We start from the raw sequence: 16,874 nt of genomic DNA on the forward strand, positions 1-16,874 counted from the left end.
CTGAGGACCGAAAACACAGGCGCTTGGGGAAAAACTAAAAACACTGATCAGAACTATTGTGCAGGACAGACATGAAGCCACACAAGGTACCTGGCCCCACCAGAGCTCAAAAGGAAAACTCTAGTTAGAGCTGCATTCCTCCAGAAAATGCACTCTGTGTGGGATGAAAGTTCTTGCCATATGGTGCACAGATGAAAACGCAAATTAATGCACAGGGATAGAGCTGGATGCTGGCAGGGAGCCTGCAGGAAGGAAGAGCCTGAAATGAGGTGGTAGCCACTTAAAAAAAAAAAAAAAAAAACAATCCTCGACCAACCCCTATGCAGATACTAAAGCAGGAACCCCAGGGCCAGACCCACAAGGCAGTGATATGAGACAATCAGCATTCGCTGGATTTTAATCTCCCTAACCAACATAAATCAGGAGCAGCTCCAATGAAGTCAGTGGAGTTAAAACAGAAGTCACACTGGTATTAGAGCAAGTCAACTCAGGCCCACTGCACCCATCCCCAGGCTACACTTCACAGCAGGCAGGCATAGGTTGCTATATCAGAGTGAAATGTTTAAGAACACACTTTTTGCCCATCTCCGAAGCTGGCAGAACACAGCCCCTGTGACTGATCATTAGGGAAACATCAGGATACATAAGAACAGTAATAAAAATGGTAACGTATAAATAAGTGCTGAAGTAAAAACAGAATCCACAGGGAGAACTGGATTCCAGCAGCTAGCTGGCCAACGCCAGTGACAGCCAGGCAGAAAGTGGGTGTAGGAAATCTGATGAGGCTGGTTTGCATTTTATTCCAGACACTCATGTATTCCATAGTAGGGAAAGAGGAAGGAGATGAAACAAAACCGTGAATTTGCTCATTACATTTCCCTGAAGACAATAAGAGCCTGATACATTCCAGCAATGAACCCAGCAGAGTCGGTGGATGAATTTGTCTATGCAAACACACACCTGCATGCAGTGTGCCAGCGTCTGATTACACATGTACATCCCTGGCACTATTGACTTCAGCAGAGTCACTCCTCTCACAGCAGTGTCGGGGAGGGCAGAATCCAGCCCACAGCATGCGTGACCAAGGTCCTTTTGCAGCTGGCAGGGTTTAGAAATTGCTGCTTTACCAGTTTCTTGGAATGAGCCGATGCACCAGTCCAGTTGGTAGATGGGTTTTAGCCTCCAGGCTTTGGACAGTGAGTTGACGCAAGACTTAGTGCAGGTGGTGTTTACCCGAAGCATATCCCTACCTGGAGGCTGCACACCTGGGTGCATGCCTCTCCTCCCCAGGGATCCTTTGAACTTTGCGCTCAGGCTCTGACCCTGCACAATTCTGGTGGCCTTGAGCAGGGCCGATTTACCTCTTTGCTCCCCCTCCACCATTGGGAAGATTCTTGCCCTGCTTCCTTTTGGTCAAAAAGAGGAACTCATTACTCTCAAATCCATTTTTCAGCTTCACGGAGGGCCGTACTGCAACAAAGGGAGAGGAATCCTGCCTGTCAGGGTTTGGCTTCAAACATTTCTCCCGAGCTTGCCAGCAGGCAACGCTGAAGCCAGCTCCTTCTGGGAGGTACCAGTGTCTTCAGCTTCCCGTCATCAGGAACCTGACTCCATCAGGCTTGTGGGCTATAAACAACAATGCTGGCTTTGATGATGGGCTCTGCTTACATGGCATTTAGCATGTGAAACATGATACTCCACTCCAGCTAGCTTGGGAGACCTGAGTTAAAATCCCTACTCTGCCACAGACTTCCTGGGAAACATTCAGCAAGTCACGGTCTATCTGTGCCTCAGCTTCCCACATGTACAACGTGCCCTACCACATCAGGATCAATACATTAAAGATTGCGAGGTGCTGAGAGAGGCCACACAAAGTGCAATAGATAATGTGCTCAGCAGAAGCACCGAGAACCAAAAGAGCTACATTGTAGAGATTAAGCATGCTCCTTCCACCAGCTCCTGCAGCGCTCCCCCTAGAGTCCCCTAAATAAGATCCATCTCCAAGCCAGATGCTGTTAAATGCGGCTCTCAGCATGGATTTATAGTGGCCCAGAACGATAATTAAACAGGGGAACAAGCTGGAGGGAGAAAAAAACCTGAACTGCGTGTTTTGTTTAATTCAGCAATTTACAGGGCAAGAATAATTAGTGGTTTTAAATGTTTTGACACAAGCAGCCCCAATAATCATGATAAATCATATCAGGCATATGCCCAGATCCTTGAAGTGACAGATGACAAACAGAGCAGTGACAAGATGCTCCATCATGCATGGAATCATTGAGTTAATGGAAGAATTATTGCTTGTGAAATCCACTCCAGTCCTATTGTGGGGAACATTCCAATTTATCAAAGCCAAATGAACATTAATTGCTGCAGCCTGGTAAGTTTTCGAGCCGCTCTGACCTTCATTGAATTTTAATCCAAAACAGATAAGATTTACTTCCACACAAGAGGAAACAACACAATTATACCCAAATGACAGCTAAGATTATGGAAAAAAACAAAACAGGAGTAATGAAAAAAATATTGATTCCTTTCTACAGGTCACTGCGCAAAAAAAAATTTAAAAAAAAATCCTGCATTTGCATATTCCCCCCTCCGCTTTTCATTCAGGAAATGAATTTTGGATGCTCAAGCCAAGATGAAAGGGGTGGCAGACAGTAATGGAGACAATTCCCTCTAACTGTGGTAATTAATGTTATGTCTCATTGGGGAGAGATTAGGAAAAACAGTGAGGGGGAAAAAACAAGTATTATTTTGCTATTAAAGATGCCCTTGAGCTGGGGAACATTAGCAGCAGAAGCTGGATTTTGGTAACTGCTGCACGGTATTCATGGCTTGTACTCATACCCCAATGACCAGAAATATATTTGATGGGTACATGTGGCTGTATCTCCATTCTTAACCTTCCAGGCAAACCCCGACGTTTATCCATTCGTATCGGGAGCATCTCTTACTCCCCGTTACTGCCAATTCTGGGAGCTGAGCTCTGGTTCTCCTCCCCTTCCCCGGGGGCAGTAGCTCAGTGTAAACACAATTAGCTGAATTTAAAGGATAAAAGTTCCTCGCGCTTTCACTGCATTAAGAATATAATGCAAAAGAACCAAAACCAGGAGCACCAGAAGACTAAGTGAAGGATAAAGGAAAATCAACTGTGAAAGATGCCAAGTACTATTACATGGATGGTGTGATTGGGTCGCTCCTGCAGCTCATTTACATGATGTTATCCTCATCCCCACCGTGAGCTGCACTCTGCTCCCCAGCTCAGACCGTCACTGCAGAATTGCACGGGTTCCCCCTGCTTTTTCGGTTCCACCTCCAGACTTGGAACACTGATTTTAGCCTGTTTATCACCAGTGCAGCAAACACAGAACATACATCTGCAAGCATCTCAGCCTTCAGGACCTGTATCCCCAGCCCCATCCTCATGCACCATACACTCCAGGCAGAGAACAAGGCTACCAGAAAACCACACAGTGCATAAGCAGCACCAATACCACCACAAATCCAAAAGAAAAATGTTTCTTTAAGATGGCGTTCAGTCAAACAAACAACGCTTCCTGAAGTGCTGTCACCCAATCCCAGACACAGATATTCCACAGGCAACCTTAACTCTGTCCCTGTACCCTACCATGCTGAAAATCGGACACAGAATGTGCACACAAGTAAAGGTAAACAGCACAGCTCCTTAAATCAGATTCAAAAGATAAGCCCAGGCCATGCCAATTCCCTCCTGTCCCCATGTGAAGCAGGTGAGATCATAGCTCTATCTATTTTAGGCTGCTGGTGAATGGGACCCACAGATAGTGTGTGTAGAAGGGGTGGGGGTCGCAGTAGCTATTCATCTCCTACGGGGAGTGCAGGGGTGGCCTCAGAACTGCTTCTGCATAGTAGTCAGGATGTGTCTCGTCTACAGAGGGGGTAAGTAGAGGAGATTGGATTTTGTGGCATAAAGTGGAATGAGAGAGAGGAGTGTTTAGCAAGTCTAATGAGTAGGGCCCTACCAAATTCACGGCCATGAAAAATTCATCATGGATCATGAAATCTGGTCTCCCACCATGAAATCTGGTCTTTTGTGTGCTTTTACCCTATACTATAGAGATTTCACGGGGTATTGCAGGGGGGTTGGAGAGTTATTTGGGGGGGAGGGTTGAGGTATTGCCACCCTTACTTCTGCACTGCCTTCAAAGCTGGGCGACCCGACGGCTGCTGACTGAGGGCCCAGCTCTGCAGGCAGCAGCACAGAGACAACCCCACACCCTGCCATCCTGACTTCTGTGCCACTGCTGGCGGTGGCTCTGCCTTCAGAGCTGGGCTCCCGGCCAGCAGCTGCCGCTCTCCAGGAGCAGTGCAGAAGTAAGGGTAGCAGTACTGCAACCCCCGCTACAATAATCTTGTGACCCCCCCCCCCCCCCCAACTCCTTTTTGGGTCAGGATCCCGACAATTACAACACTGAAATTTCAGATTTAAATATCTGAAATCATTAAATTAACAATTTTTAATATCCGATGACTGTGAAACTGACCAAAGTGGACCGTGAATTTAGTAGGGCCCTACCAAGGGGGGCAAGAAAATGATGTGGTCTGAACTAGAATGGCAAGGTGGAATACCTATGGGGACAGCAAGAGATTAGGTACTGAGTGAGCACAGAGGCTGGGGTCTGACACAGTAGGTGCAGACGACACAGCAGGATGAGTATGGGATAGTTATGTGACTCCTACTGGAGTACCAGAAGAGGTACAACATGTACATCAGGCTGCCTTGGGATGTAGGTTTAGAGGGGTTAGGGATAAGGCAGGGCATAGCGAAGGCTGTGTCTACACTTAAAACACTACAGCTATGCTACTGCAGTACGTCGGTGCAGATATTTATTACAGCAATGGCGGTGGAGGGGTCTCCAGTTGCTGTAGTGAATCCACCTCGCTGAGAGGCAGGAGCTAAGTCAGCAGAATTCTTCCATCCACTTAGCGCTGTAAAAATGGAACTTCGGCGTAGTTAAGCCAACTTCTCAGGGTGTGGATATTTTATTTTTTTTTAAAAAAAAACACACCCATGAACAATGTAGCTGGCTCAATTTAATTTTTGAGTTAGACCAGCCCTACAGCTATTTGAGCAAAACACGCCCTCAGATGAAAAATCTCTTCTGAAAACAAAGTGTTTCACCTGGTTTTGCGCAAGCTGTAAATTTCGCATGGTTTTGAGGCAAAAACCATATATCTGCTCCCATTCACTCAAAACTTGGCCCGGGTTCACTTGAAAAGTTAATGAATCTTTCAACCAGACTGGGCAAAGTTTCAAGTTTGTAATGAAACCCAGCACTGGGGTTTCCACTCAGTTCTCCTAGATTCCTACAGGCTATTCCACATGGGAACACGCATATGAGCCACCACACCAAATCAGATCAATGGTCCCTCCAGGACCACGTCCTCCTTCCAACTCTGCTTAGTAGAGAAAGGTGCAATTATGGCATAAATTTACACCTGGGAAAAGTGTCTTCCTAACCTTGACCACTTAGTAGTTGGCTTATGCCCTGAAACACGAGAGTTTATATTGCTTTTAAAAAATTGATCCCATCTAACATTAACTGTGGATGTTCTCATTATCCACATAAATGTCTAATCCTTTTCTGAATTCAACTAAGCTCTTGGCCTCAATGATGTACTGTGGCAATGAGGTTCACAGGTTAATTACGTACTATGAAAGAACAAGATTTCCTTTTCATGTTTTTAGGTTTGTCGTCTTTCAGTTCCATTGACTGTCCCCTTGTTTATGAATAAGGGCATCCAATTTACCTTCTCCATCCCATTCGTTATGTATACTTTTACCATGCCCTCTTTCCTCTCCTCTCTATAGTTCCAGCCAATTCACTCTCTCTTTGTATGGAAGTGTCAATGCAATACATCTTTTTATAGATACCTATACTTGATGTCCCATCTAAATCCACAACCCATTTCTGTAATGCATTTAGTGAACTTGCTTATGTAGGTTTGATCTTTTAAAAAAGCGGAGCAAGTCCCTGCTCAAGTGGAAAACAAGGATCCAAGTTGCCCAGAAAAATCTAGCAAGCACAAATTCTGAACCAATGCATGAATTCAAAGCTATGAACATATATATTAAACAGGCATGGATTGGAGATACCTTCCTACAACTGCCCTTTCTATGCATTCTCCGCCGTGCAATGCAGTTGGAGGGCACTTTCTCAGGAGTCTATGGATTTCAACCCCCCAGCAAGACCACTCAGTAATGAAGCAGCAACACAAACATAACCATTACAGCTAAGAGAGTAAGGATTACTCAGTGGTTAGGGCTTTAGCCTGGGATTTGGGAAACCCAGGTTCAATGCTAAGCTCTGCCACAGATTTTCCTTGGGCAAGTCAGTCACTGAGTCTCTCCGTGCCTCAGATCCCCATCAGTAAAATGGGGAGGCACTTCCCGTCTCACAGGGTGCTCTATGAATAAGGACCCAGATCCTATGGTAACAGAGGCCTCAGTACCTAAGACAGACTGATCCAAATGCTTGGGAAGATGGAAATTGCTTTTGCAGAACCCTGCAAGTATCAGATTGGTTTTTAATGACAAAAAAAAACAAAAAAAAACAAAAACAAAGGATCCGTCCACTGCTGACACCCATGTGATGGGTAGGCGTCAGCTTAAGAAAAAAAAGCATCAAGACATTAACTCGCCCCCACCAACATGTCTTGTGTCAGAACTTAACACTATTGAGAAGTGTTCCATATGCAGCACACAGAGGCAAGGAAGGCGTCTGTATGCATCACCCCTGCCCTGGAGAGAATTACCTTTAGAAACAAGAATAACTCATTTTCCAGGCCTATTCGATCATTTGTCTTGCTCTGCCAAACCCCAGTAACCAGGGGCCGCTATGTTGGTTAGGGAATATAGACGTTTGCACACCGGAAGCTGGACTGAGGCAAACCAGCCTATCACCCTTTTAGCGCCCCCGTCTCACTTCCGTCCAGCCATCAGTCCCTCCCAGCTGTTCCTCTTGGCCCACCAGATTGGGCAGGGAAGGGAAGAAAGATTCACTCACCATGACTGAAATGTGAAGAATGTGCATCTGCTCCTCCACGATCTCAGAAGGCTCTTGAAGGGTGGGCGGGGTGGCCCGAGACAGCTGCTCAGCACTGCTCATGGAGACGTGGAAATACAGGGTGCCGTTCTCCAGCCACTGCTGCTTCCAGTGAACCAAGGAAATATCCGCCACAGTCCCAGACATCTCTGCAGTAACAAAAACAACCGGGGTTCAGTTTCCACACTCACGAGAGAGCTGCATTCGAACACACGTCCCACGTCACTTCACAAGAGGCAGACCACCTCAGAGAGAAACTTGCTCCTCTCACTCTCGTGCTTTGAGCAAGGGACTAGGAGCCAGGACAACTGGGATCGATCCCCAAAACTACATCCGATATGGGGCACGTCACTCCATGTCTGTTCCTCATTTTCCCCATATACAGAATGAGAATACTGCCCTTGCTTCAGAGGCTGGGGTAGTCATGAGGCCTAATTCATGACTGGCTAGAAAGTGCTTTGAGATCTTTAGATGAGATGTGCAACAGAAACGCAAGATATTTATTGTAATCTGTTTTTAAATACTGTTCAGCCCTTGCGATAGGGCTGTTATGTAAACCTGGTCATTCTTTTTTGCAAGCTAGGAGACAGAGGAATGGTGCACACACACACACACACACACACACACAGAGTTTCTTATGTAATGAAAGGCAGAGGACCTCATCCCTGAAAGTCAAGGTCCCTTGACTATCCTCCAGCTGTACAGGCGCTCAAGAACAACATGTAGCTCCTAGGGATCTGAGGTGTTATCTCAACAGGGGTTTTGCCATCAGTTCAACTGGAGGAAGAAGCCAGAGAGCCGAGATCAGCAGACAGTTATAAGAAAAACACCAGGGTGGCCAAACTTACTGACCCTCCGAGCTGCATTCAGTAAATTTCCAGAAGTTCATGAGCTGGGCGCACCTGCCAGGGCTCAGGGTTTCTTCCCTGCAGCAGGGTGGTGCAGCTAGGGGATTCAGCACCACCATCCTGCCACAGGCAAGAAGCCCCAAGCTTGCCTACCAGACTGGTAGGCAGAGAATGGGAGAAGTGGTGGTGGGAGGGAACGACTCTGCGAGCCGCACTTTAACTGTAAAAGAGCCACATGCGGCTTGCAAGCCGCAGTTTGTCCACCCCTGAAATATGCCTTTCTCCAGGACTAGCTCACTGGCACTGCAGTTCTGTTTGGCACAGAAAAACAGTCACAGCCACTTCCTCAGCCTGGTGGAAAAGCACAAGGAGACACCAGCAGGAGGCAGTGCCAATGGGAAAGGAAGCTGCTGCACGACAGAGACAGACACCTGGAACGGCTCCTTTGCTAGCCTTCCTCTGTTGACATGAACTCCTGCTCTCCTGCCCCAGATGCTCAAATTCACACCGTAAACCTGGGGCCAGGACTGTATCTGATCGGGTTTTTCAAAAGCACTTAGGGCGCCATAAACAATCAGGGGCTTGGAAAATTCAGAGGCCGCCAAAGAGAGGAAGCCTCCCGCACAGCAGTTTGTTCCTGTGCCTCAGGGGCTGTGCAGCAGCAGCGTGAAACTAAACAAGACCCTGGGCAGCCTCACAGCTGCCAATAAGGCTTGGAGCAGCAGCCACAAAAGAGACAAGCCTGGTCAGCTTCACGCCAGGGCCATCCAGTCAAGGGACTGATTATCAGCAGTCAGTCTGCAGACTCAGGAAAACATCGCAGGTGCACGGCTCTCCTCTTAGCCACCAGGCATCTAGCCTTTGACACATTTCTGCAGAAGTCAATGGTTCCATTCAGGCCCCTTTGCTCGGCAAAGAAAGCCTCCTGCTCTTCAGGGGCAAATGGATTTTTTCCAGCCCAGAAAGCAACATGCATTTTGCATCAAAAAACGTACAACTCCTACGGTCATTGTTTTAGACCAAAAAGAACAATCACATGCTCACAGAGAAAGCCTCATCAAGAAATCCAAACCTTTCCACAGGGCTGGGTTTACCCGTCAATCAGGTTTCTGCTGTCCCACAGCAGGCTGGATCCCTGGCTGCAGTCTGCAGCGACAAGGTTAGGCCAATATTACACACTCCCTTGCTCACCACCTCGCTAATTATTCTATCGACATATCGGAGACAATGGCACCACCACCTGAATCTAATTAGAGGACAGCTAGATAGCTTGACCTTGCAAGCACAGCGACTGCTAGTTTGCCCACTCTTGAGAATAAACTCCTCCCCAAGCCTGGAATACATAACAGAGTAGGCTTGCACCTCAGAGATGCATGAATTCACTGTCACTCTGCAGCCGCCAAAGCAGGTTTTCTGCAAATAACCCAGTCCCCATCCCAGCAAATAAATAAAGCCGTTTCCAGGAGCAGAACACCAGCAAAGATGGCCCTTGCATTTGGCTCCCTGCAAAACAAAACAACCTCAGAGGTCACATTGAAGGACACTCCAGGGTTAGATAAAACTTAAAAGGAGTCTCATAAAATTAAAATCCCACATTCATACAGCACCTTGCACAGAGTTTTCCTCTCCCATTAGCGAAACATAGCTCCCTCTGAGAGGAGGCGCAATGCTAGGTTCCTATAGGACACTAAGGTATGAAGCCAGCCCCGTGTCAAAGGAGGGAGAGGTTGGGGAGGCAGAACTTTATCTCACAAGAGCAGGAGGGCTTGTCCCGGACACAGCCCAACTCCAGTTTGGGGAAAGCGCTACAAGCCCTTTCAATGAACACAAGGAGATGGGGACCAGTTTAAATGTCATTTGAAAGATGGGACTTCCATCAGCATCGAGCCGATCTGCTGCCACTCGGAGGCACTGCAGAAAAAAAGGGAAAAGTCCCTGCCAAGTTTCGGAAAGGAGGTTCAGCCAATCATTTTTATTCCTAGGACTATGGCCTTGTCTACACTTAAACCACTATAGCTAGAACAGGCCCCCTGTAATGTAGTGAGTATAGACATTTACTAGGGTGACAGGAGGCGCTCTCCCATTTCTCTAGTTTATGCACCTCCCTGAAAGGCGGTAGCTAGGGCAACAGATGAATTATTCTGTCAACACTGTCGACACCACGGGTTAGATTGGCTTAACTACGTCTCTCAGGGTGCAGATTTGTCACACCCCTGAAAGACGTAGTGATGCCAATGTAAGTTTCCAGTATAGACCAGCCCTGAGACGGAGAATGTGTGCTGATGCTTCTTTGTGGTTCTCAGGCCTTGCATCCCAGGCTGGAAACACTCCAGAGTCAACATCCCCCCAATCCCTACTCCTTTCCAGGAACCTCCTCCTCCCCACCTGAATTCCTGCATGTGGTGCCTCTTGGTCAGAGCAGAACGTTTTCAGGAAGTTTTGAAGTTAGTGGAAATACAAGACTTCAGTAAGCTAGACTCCTCGGAAAGGAAAACATGCCATATTCATCAAAGCCACTTCCCAAAGGAGGCTAGTCTGGAAACTTCAGCTTACGTTTCATTCTACGGTTTTACTGGAAATCCTGTGTCTAGGCAATTTCTGATAAGGGCTGGGTACAAAATGTGGGTGCCATTTACCACAGATTTATAAACCTCAGAACACGCTAGCCTACGGGTACATCTACCCTGCAGCTGGGAGCAAGCCTCGTAACCCCCCCTCCACACACACACACTGTCAATACAGAAGGATCCCATCTGCATTTTGGCAACCCCCCTACTGTGCCTGTACTCCTGGGCTCACAGCTGCACGGACTTCACTGAACTCCTGTCTGCCGCTAATCCCTCTCCCTGCCCCTTTTCGCCACCGACAACCCCACTCTTCTACGCCTCTCCCAATGTCATCACTTCTGACTCCCCTCTTCCCCCCTCTGCCAGACTCTCCTTAAGGTCTGTCACCACCCTCAACCCCATGCTCACTATCCCCTCTGCTGCGCTCCTTGACCGGCTCTCACCTTGATTACCAAGGCCTTGTCCGACCTCACTGCCTCTCCAACCTCCAGTGGGGCCGGAAGGCTGCTGCTGAAGGTACCTTCTCTGCTCCTACACTGGCATCTTCCCCCACCTCCACTTCCTTCAGGCATTCCCATCTCTCACCTCAGCCCATTCAGCATCTTCACCTAGAGGCCTGGGCCTTCACAAATCCTCCCCCACCAACGTGTCTGCCTCATCTCCAGAATACCCAACTTGGCTGTTCCTTTTGCCTCCTCCCATTCTCGGCACCGTATCTCAGAATGCTCCCACCTATGCCGGGAACAGCCTGGCTGTTCTCGCCCACCCAACACCCCCTCTTCTCCTTGCAGCACCCACTTCAAAATCCCCTTCTTCCTCGCATCCTTCCTGCCCTCCCCCACACCCACCCTTAACCGAACTTTCGCCCTGTGACTTGTTTTCAGTTCACCGCCTCAACCCTTATGCTGCAAGCTCTTTGGGGCAGGAAGCGAGTCTCACCCATTCCTATCAAGCACAGGTATATTAACAGCAACGTACAAGGGGTTTGTTTTATTAATAGCCATAGGCATGATGAGATGCTCCTTCTCCTGCATCCAATATGGTATCCATTGCCCCAGCAGAAGGTCCGGTTAGGGTGAGCTAAAGGTCCCATCTGGCCATAAGCTCTATGCCCTTGCAGAGTGGCAGAGCCTTTTCCTGCCCCCCAAAAACTTTCGTTTGTGTAGTAGCCCAAAGAAACCAAGCAATAGTTGTCATACCCCCACCGTTGGGAACAGGTAAACAGTCTCCTATAGCAGAACCCAGGAATTGAGCTTGAGCCAGCCACTAGGTCACCTGTTTGTGAAAAAGGTCCAAGGCAAGACCGAGGAGTAAGATCCCTTCCGACTTTGTAATTCCATTTTCTCTTTTGCTGTTTCTACAATCCTTACATATAAACATGTCACTGAAGTCTTCAAGTCACATTACTATCAAACTTTAAAAAAAAAAAAAAAAAAAAGGGCCTAAATGCATTTGGTCGAGAACCAAGACGATTCCCATAAAAGCAGATTATGCTGACATGATGAATATAAAATGAAACAGCAGATATTAAAGTTGGAGAATTGTTACTGCATGCCTTCCAGCTCCAGGCCGGCTCACCCCCTCCTGCTCCCGCCCCCTTTTTTTACTGAAAGCAAAGCAAAGCAACCACAGCTGTTTCACCTTTCTCCGGTTTCCAAAGTAGGCTGCAAGTCTTGAAATATTCAATAGCCTAAACCCATTCCCCCACCCCGCCACACACACCTCCTCCCCAGCCCTTGTGCAGCAATTTAGCATTCATCAGTTACTCTGGAGGTTGCAGCCCTGCCTTATCTGTCATGGAGTTTTACAAATTATGTTTTGTATTTAATTGGCTTGCTCTTTCTAATCTGCCATGCTTATTGTATTTTCATTTAATTCCTGAAGGTCATTATTAAAATAAGCCAATCTGCCCATGGCAGCCCATCTCCGGAGCATCTCCCCATGATAACCGAGCATTCCTTGTGCTTTGCTTTCCTTCTTCCTCTCTACTTTTTCCAGGTTGCTGGAATCCGCCAGGCGTGTCTATGCAAAGGACCAAATCCCTAGGGGAAAAAAGCCCACAGGGAATTTCTAGCAGACAGATCATGTCCTCTATGCCCCTTTACCCAACACCTGGCCTGGCACCCTCCCAACAAAGATTTCACTCAGCCCACAAGGAGACCGAATTGTTTCCACCATTGAAAGAGACCAGAAGAAACTGAGTACGGATCTGGGGAGTATATATATATTTTTTTTAACACGACCATGCTTGTGAACTGATCTCATGCCAGCTAGAGCCAGACCTAGCACTGTCAACTGCTTTGGAATCTTCTCACCCTCAGCTCTATTCTGCCCTGCAATAGGCCTCCCGCTATATGCCCTGGGTTTCTTCTGCACTGAGGTACCCACAAATGTAACCCCCATTTAAACGTTATTCTGTAAGTGTTTCAGTGCTACCTACCATTTAAGATATAATCCAAAATTATGCAGCATCTCCCAGACAGAAATCTCCGCCCGCCCTTGGCAGCACAGGATTGCTCCCTATGGAATCGAGTTTTAGTGCTGCGTTCAGATTAGTTTCAAAATGACTCAAGCAACGGGGTTTCCCCCACATCCCCTGGGAGACTATTCCACAGACAGGCCTAACTTGGAGGAATTTTTTTTTATCCCAATCATCAGCTAGGACCTTTCTTTATTTCCCACTTTCAACACTGCTTTCTCGGGCATCTTTCTACAAACTGCCCTGTCCACACAAACACACTTCGCAGGGAAATGTACGCACAGGTGCACAACTGTGAAAAGCAACAGAGAGGGAAGAGAAACTCAGAAGGTTAGGAAAGGAGGAAGATGGTGAAGGCAGCATTTTATCCCATTACTCTTAATTATCTCCCCTATTTATGTATCTACATGTAACATCTTTAGAGATATCTCCCGAGCCTCTAGGCATCCTGATAACCATTTACCACTCAAACCACTAACAACAAAAGTAACAGAACAGAAGACGGAGCAGATCCCAAACACAAAGACAGCCACGCAACAGACACTTGGCTCCCTCTTCAGATCCCTAAAGAAGCCCCTCACCCCAGCCTTCCTCAAGGGCCCACTGAGATGGGTTTTGCATCATGACTGACTATTTGGGAATGATGGGAAGGGAGGGAGTTCCAGAATCAAGGTTGGTCTCTCTTTCACACCAAATGTTGCATGGGGTGATGTCCCAGGCCACAGGAGACGCTCCCTGTGCAGTCGGTACAGCCGTTGGAGTGCTGGTTAGGCACTCTGCTTACACAGGGAGCTGCCTTCTGCATTAAGCTTCAGCCTTTGAGTGGATTTAGATTGTAGCCCCAAGTACAGCACGTTGCTGAAGTCCAGACTAGAAGGGGAAAGGACTCAAACTCCCAATCTGCCAGAGATGGAAAAAGCCACCCTGGCACTGCTGCTGTCAGTTTTAAAAGTATCTCAGGTTCTGTAAGGGGAAGTGGGGGCAGCAAATGCTGGTTGCACACCCTCAGTCGGTGGACCCAATGCAGGCCCTGCCAAATCCACTGGCTGCTTCCCCCAACTCTCCATAATCACCTCCACCTTATCTGGGTTGAGCATTGCTCACATCCTGACAAGGAGACACGCTCAGCCACTCTCCAAGCTTCCTGAACAGGAGACAAAACTGGGTGTCCCCGGCACAGTGCCGGCATTCCCACCCACACCTCCTCATTAAGCCTTTGGAAGGGCAAGTAAGAGCCAACAGCACCTAACACTGCAGTGCCCTGAGAGTCCTTCTCCCCCGCCCAGAGCAAAGCAATTCACCTAATGCTGGGCTCTGCCAGCAAAGGGAACAGAAACCCTCCAAGCCAGACAAGCCAATTCCAAGTCACGATCAAAGGTAGCTGATATAGGTCTAACGTCAGCACCGAATACTAATCTTTAACCATCGCCCGGTGCAGATGTGCCCTTGTACCACCTCAAACACTTCCTTTCCCTCCTTGATGTTTATGTCCTTCAGATACACCTAGCACTGTCCTACCACCCTCATAAGATCTCTGCTGGGCCACAGGGCTAATCCACCCACCCCCACCCCACAAAGCAGTTCATAGGGTTGCCAAAGTATCAGAGGAAACTCAGCAGCTGCAAGAACAAGCTCTTCCACCCTCACAGCAAAGGATTTACCATGAATCCTTTGCCTCGCCACCGCCAGCATTTTGGAAATGCCAAGGATTGTGTTGCATTTGGTCTCTTCTGAGCAGAAGTCACCAAGGAGGCTGAACTAGCTGGTGCTTTTGGCCATTTGGAGGAGGAACCACGAAGCACCCAGTTTGTTTTCGCTTGCAGAAGGCGTGAGCCCAAGCTCTCAAAGAGATGCAGCACCAGTGCATGCACCTCCTTGTGCTACCACACCCCTAGAGACCTCCTTGCGTGAGACCTTGGAGATTTACACACATTTGCTCAGGTTCTCCCCTCAGGCATTGGGTTCAATGGGAGTGGGCTGCACATGGCTGAAGGCAGCATTTGGCCCAGTGTTTATTCCTATTGCTATGTTCTTTCAGCCTTTGGTTTCTCCAAGGCAGACTACGTATTCTTGCTGGGAGCTGGAACAGCTCCTCTTTGCAGGGACGGTGGCAGAAGCAAGCTCTTCAAGGCAGAGTAGAAGGATCTCTGCAAGAAGAGCCATCCTCATTGCCAAGATGCTATGTGGTCTAGTTAGGGGAGAACAGCAGCTGAACCAGTTATTCCAAGAGCTTCTAACTAACAAACAGTGATTGCTCTGCAGACATTTCCATTAGCACAACGGTGATTCTGCAGGCACTAGCACCAGCTCCTAATTAAATCCCAGCCGCTCCAGCTGAGCGCCATCCTCTCAGTGGAAGTCCACATGACATCCCTTCAACTGAGTTTATACCAGAATAAGCCTGCTGACTTGCATGGAGTGACTCCTGATTTACTCTGGGGTGAGTGGGCTCAGAACCAGAGCCAACAATCTAGATATTCCCCCACTCCCCACGACTAGTTCATAAACCCACATTTGGCATCATGCTTTAAAAAAAAAAAAAAAGACTAAATTTAATTAAAGTAAGTGAGATGCTATGAGAGGCCACCGCTGACTTTTCCCATCATGTAAGCTTGGATGCAAGTTAGAAATCAGGACTGAGATTCTGGAGATGAGAGAGGCAACAAAGAGGAGGACGAGACTGATTCTTAACTGAACAAATCCCCCCTCCCCGCCTCTGAATTGTCAGAGGTAATAGGTGGGATGGGACGTTCCAATGCAGATCTTACTTCCCATAGGCTGGACTCCCACTCAATGTCCCCACATCCCTTCTCCGTTTCTAATCAAAGTCCTCCTGGCCCCTATTTGAGTGAGTGGTTATTGATTTGCCAGCAGTGCACTGCCTACAGATCATAATCTGACTCTATATCCTTTAAATAAGCGTGGCGCACATTCCATGTTCTTATGGCTGCTTTGATTGTAATTCAGTCTCTAGTACATTACCCTTATTTATAATGCCAGTGCTTCAGCACGGTGCCTCAGGCAGCCTAAAATTATTACAGAGCCCTTTTGACTTTCAATTCCATTCCATTCAATTCCATTTTTATTTGTCAGCAGAGACTCCGATTGACCAAGGACGTGCGCACAACAGAACACAGCCATGAGCAGGGAGGCTGCCTGGCTGAGTGTTCAGAACAACCCTTATGAAAACTACCCTCTCTGCTCCAGGAAGAGACCTGGAGACTGGAATGGCAGGTGGCTCTGCTGGTTGCACGTGAAGTTTGTGTATGCGGCTTTCTAGGGGAGCTGCACTGCTTCAGGGCCCTGGATTCAACTAGAGGGGTGCACTGCAGACCCGGGCTGGGATGCTGTGGCAGAGCTGGATTTAGCATTCACTAGAGCAGATGTTCCTTAATTTCCCACAATCACTAAATGCCTCTCTCCTGCCCCCACAACGTCCCATACACCCAGGTGATGCAGAGTGTCCACAGGGCCTTTTCCCAAAACAGGCTAAGGAAACTGATTTCCTGGAGTTACCTGTTGCTGTGCTTTAATAGCAGTTGTTTAATACAAGCATGGGTGGAAGCTTGGGCAGGGCTGGGAATGGGAGGGGCTGGCTGGTGTTACCTATACAGGATATCAACTCGTCAACTAAAACCATGTCTCCATCCCTGGCCTTATTTCAGGTTAGATGTCAGTAGGATTCTAGGAGGAGGTGGCAATGTGAAAGCAGACCCAGAACACCCCTGCCACAAGAGATGCTCTTTGGCACCTGCTCCCCTTCCTCTCAACCCCAGTACAACAGCCAGACTTACCCCATACAGCCCGGATCACTCTGTTAGTGTTTAAGAGCAATGGTGCCCGGAGTAAAGCCACTCTGCAATTCTGATAAGCCCTTGCAGGTCAGAGACTG

General features: G+C 47.9%; 1 protein-coding gene across 2 annotated transcripts in view; it reads right to left on the reverse strand.

The window, feature by feature from the left end:
• ASTN2 (astrotactin 2) overlaps positions 1-16,874 on the reverse strand; it is a 628,164-nt gene that overhangs the window by 537,744 nt on the left and 73,546 nt on the right. For both annotated transcript variants that reach the window (XM_038374351.2, XM_043498583.1), the window contains exon 2: positions 7,050-7,237. In XM_038374351.2, the coding sequence (XP_038230279.1) occupies positions 7,050-7,235 (186 nt within the window). In that variant the 5' untranslated portion in view covers positions 7,236-7,237. The remainder of the gene's footprint in view (positions 1-7,049; positions 7,238-16,874) is intronic.

The sequence above is a fragment of the Dermochelys coriacea genome, chromosome 16 (genome assembly GCF_009764565.3).
Source record: "Dermochelys coriacea isolate rDerCor1 chromosome 16, rDerCor1.pri.v4, whole genome shotgun sequence".
NCBI lineage: Eukaryota > Metazoa > Chordata > Testudines > Dermochelyidae > Dermochelys > Dermochelys coriacea.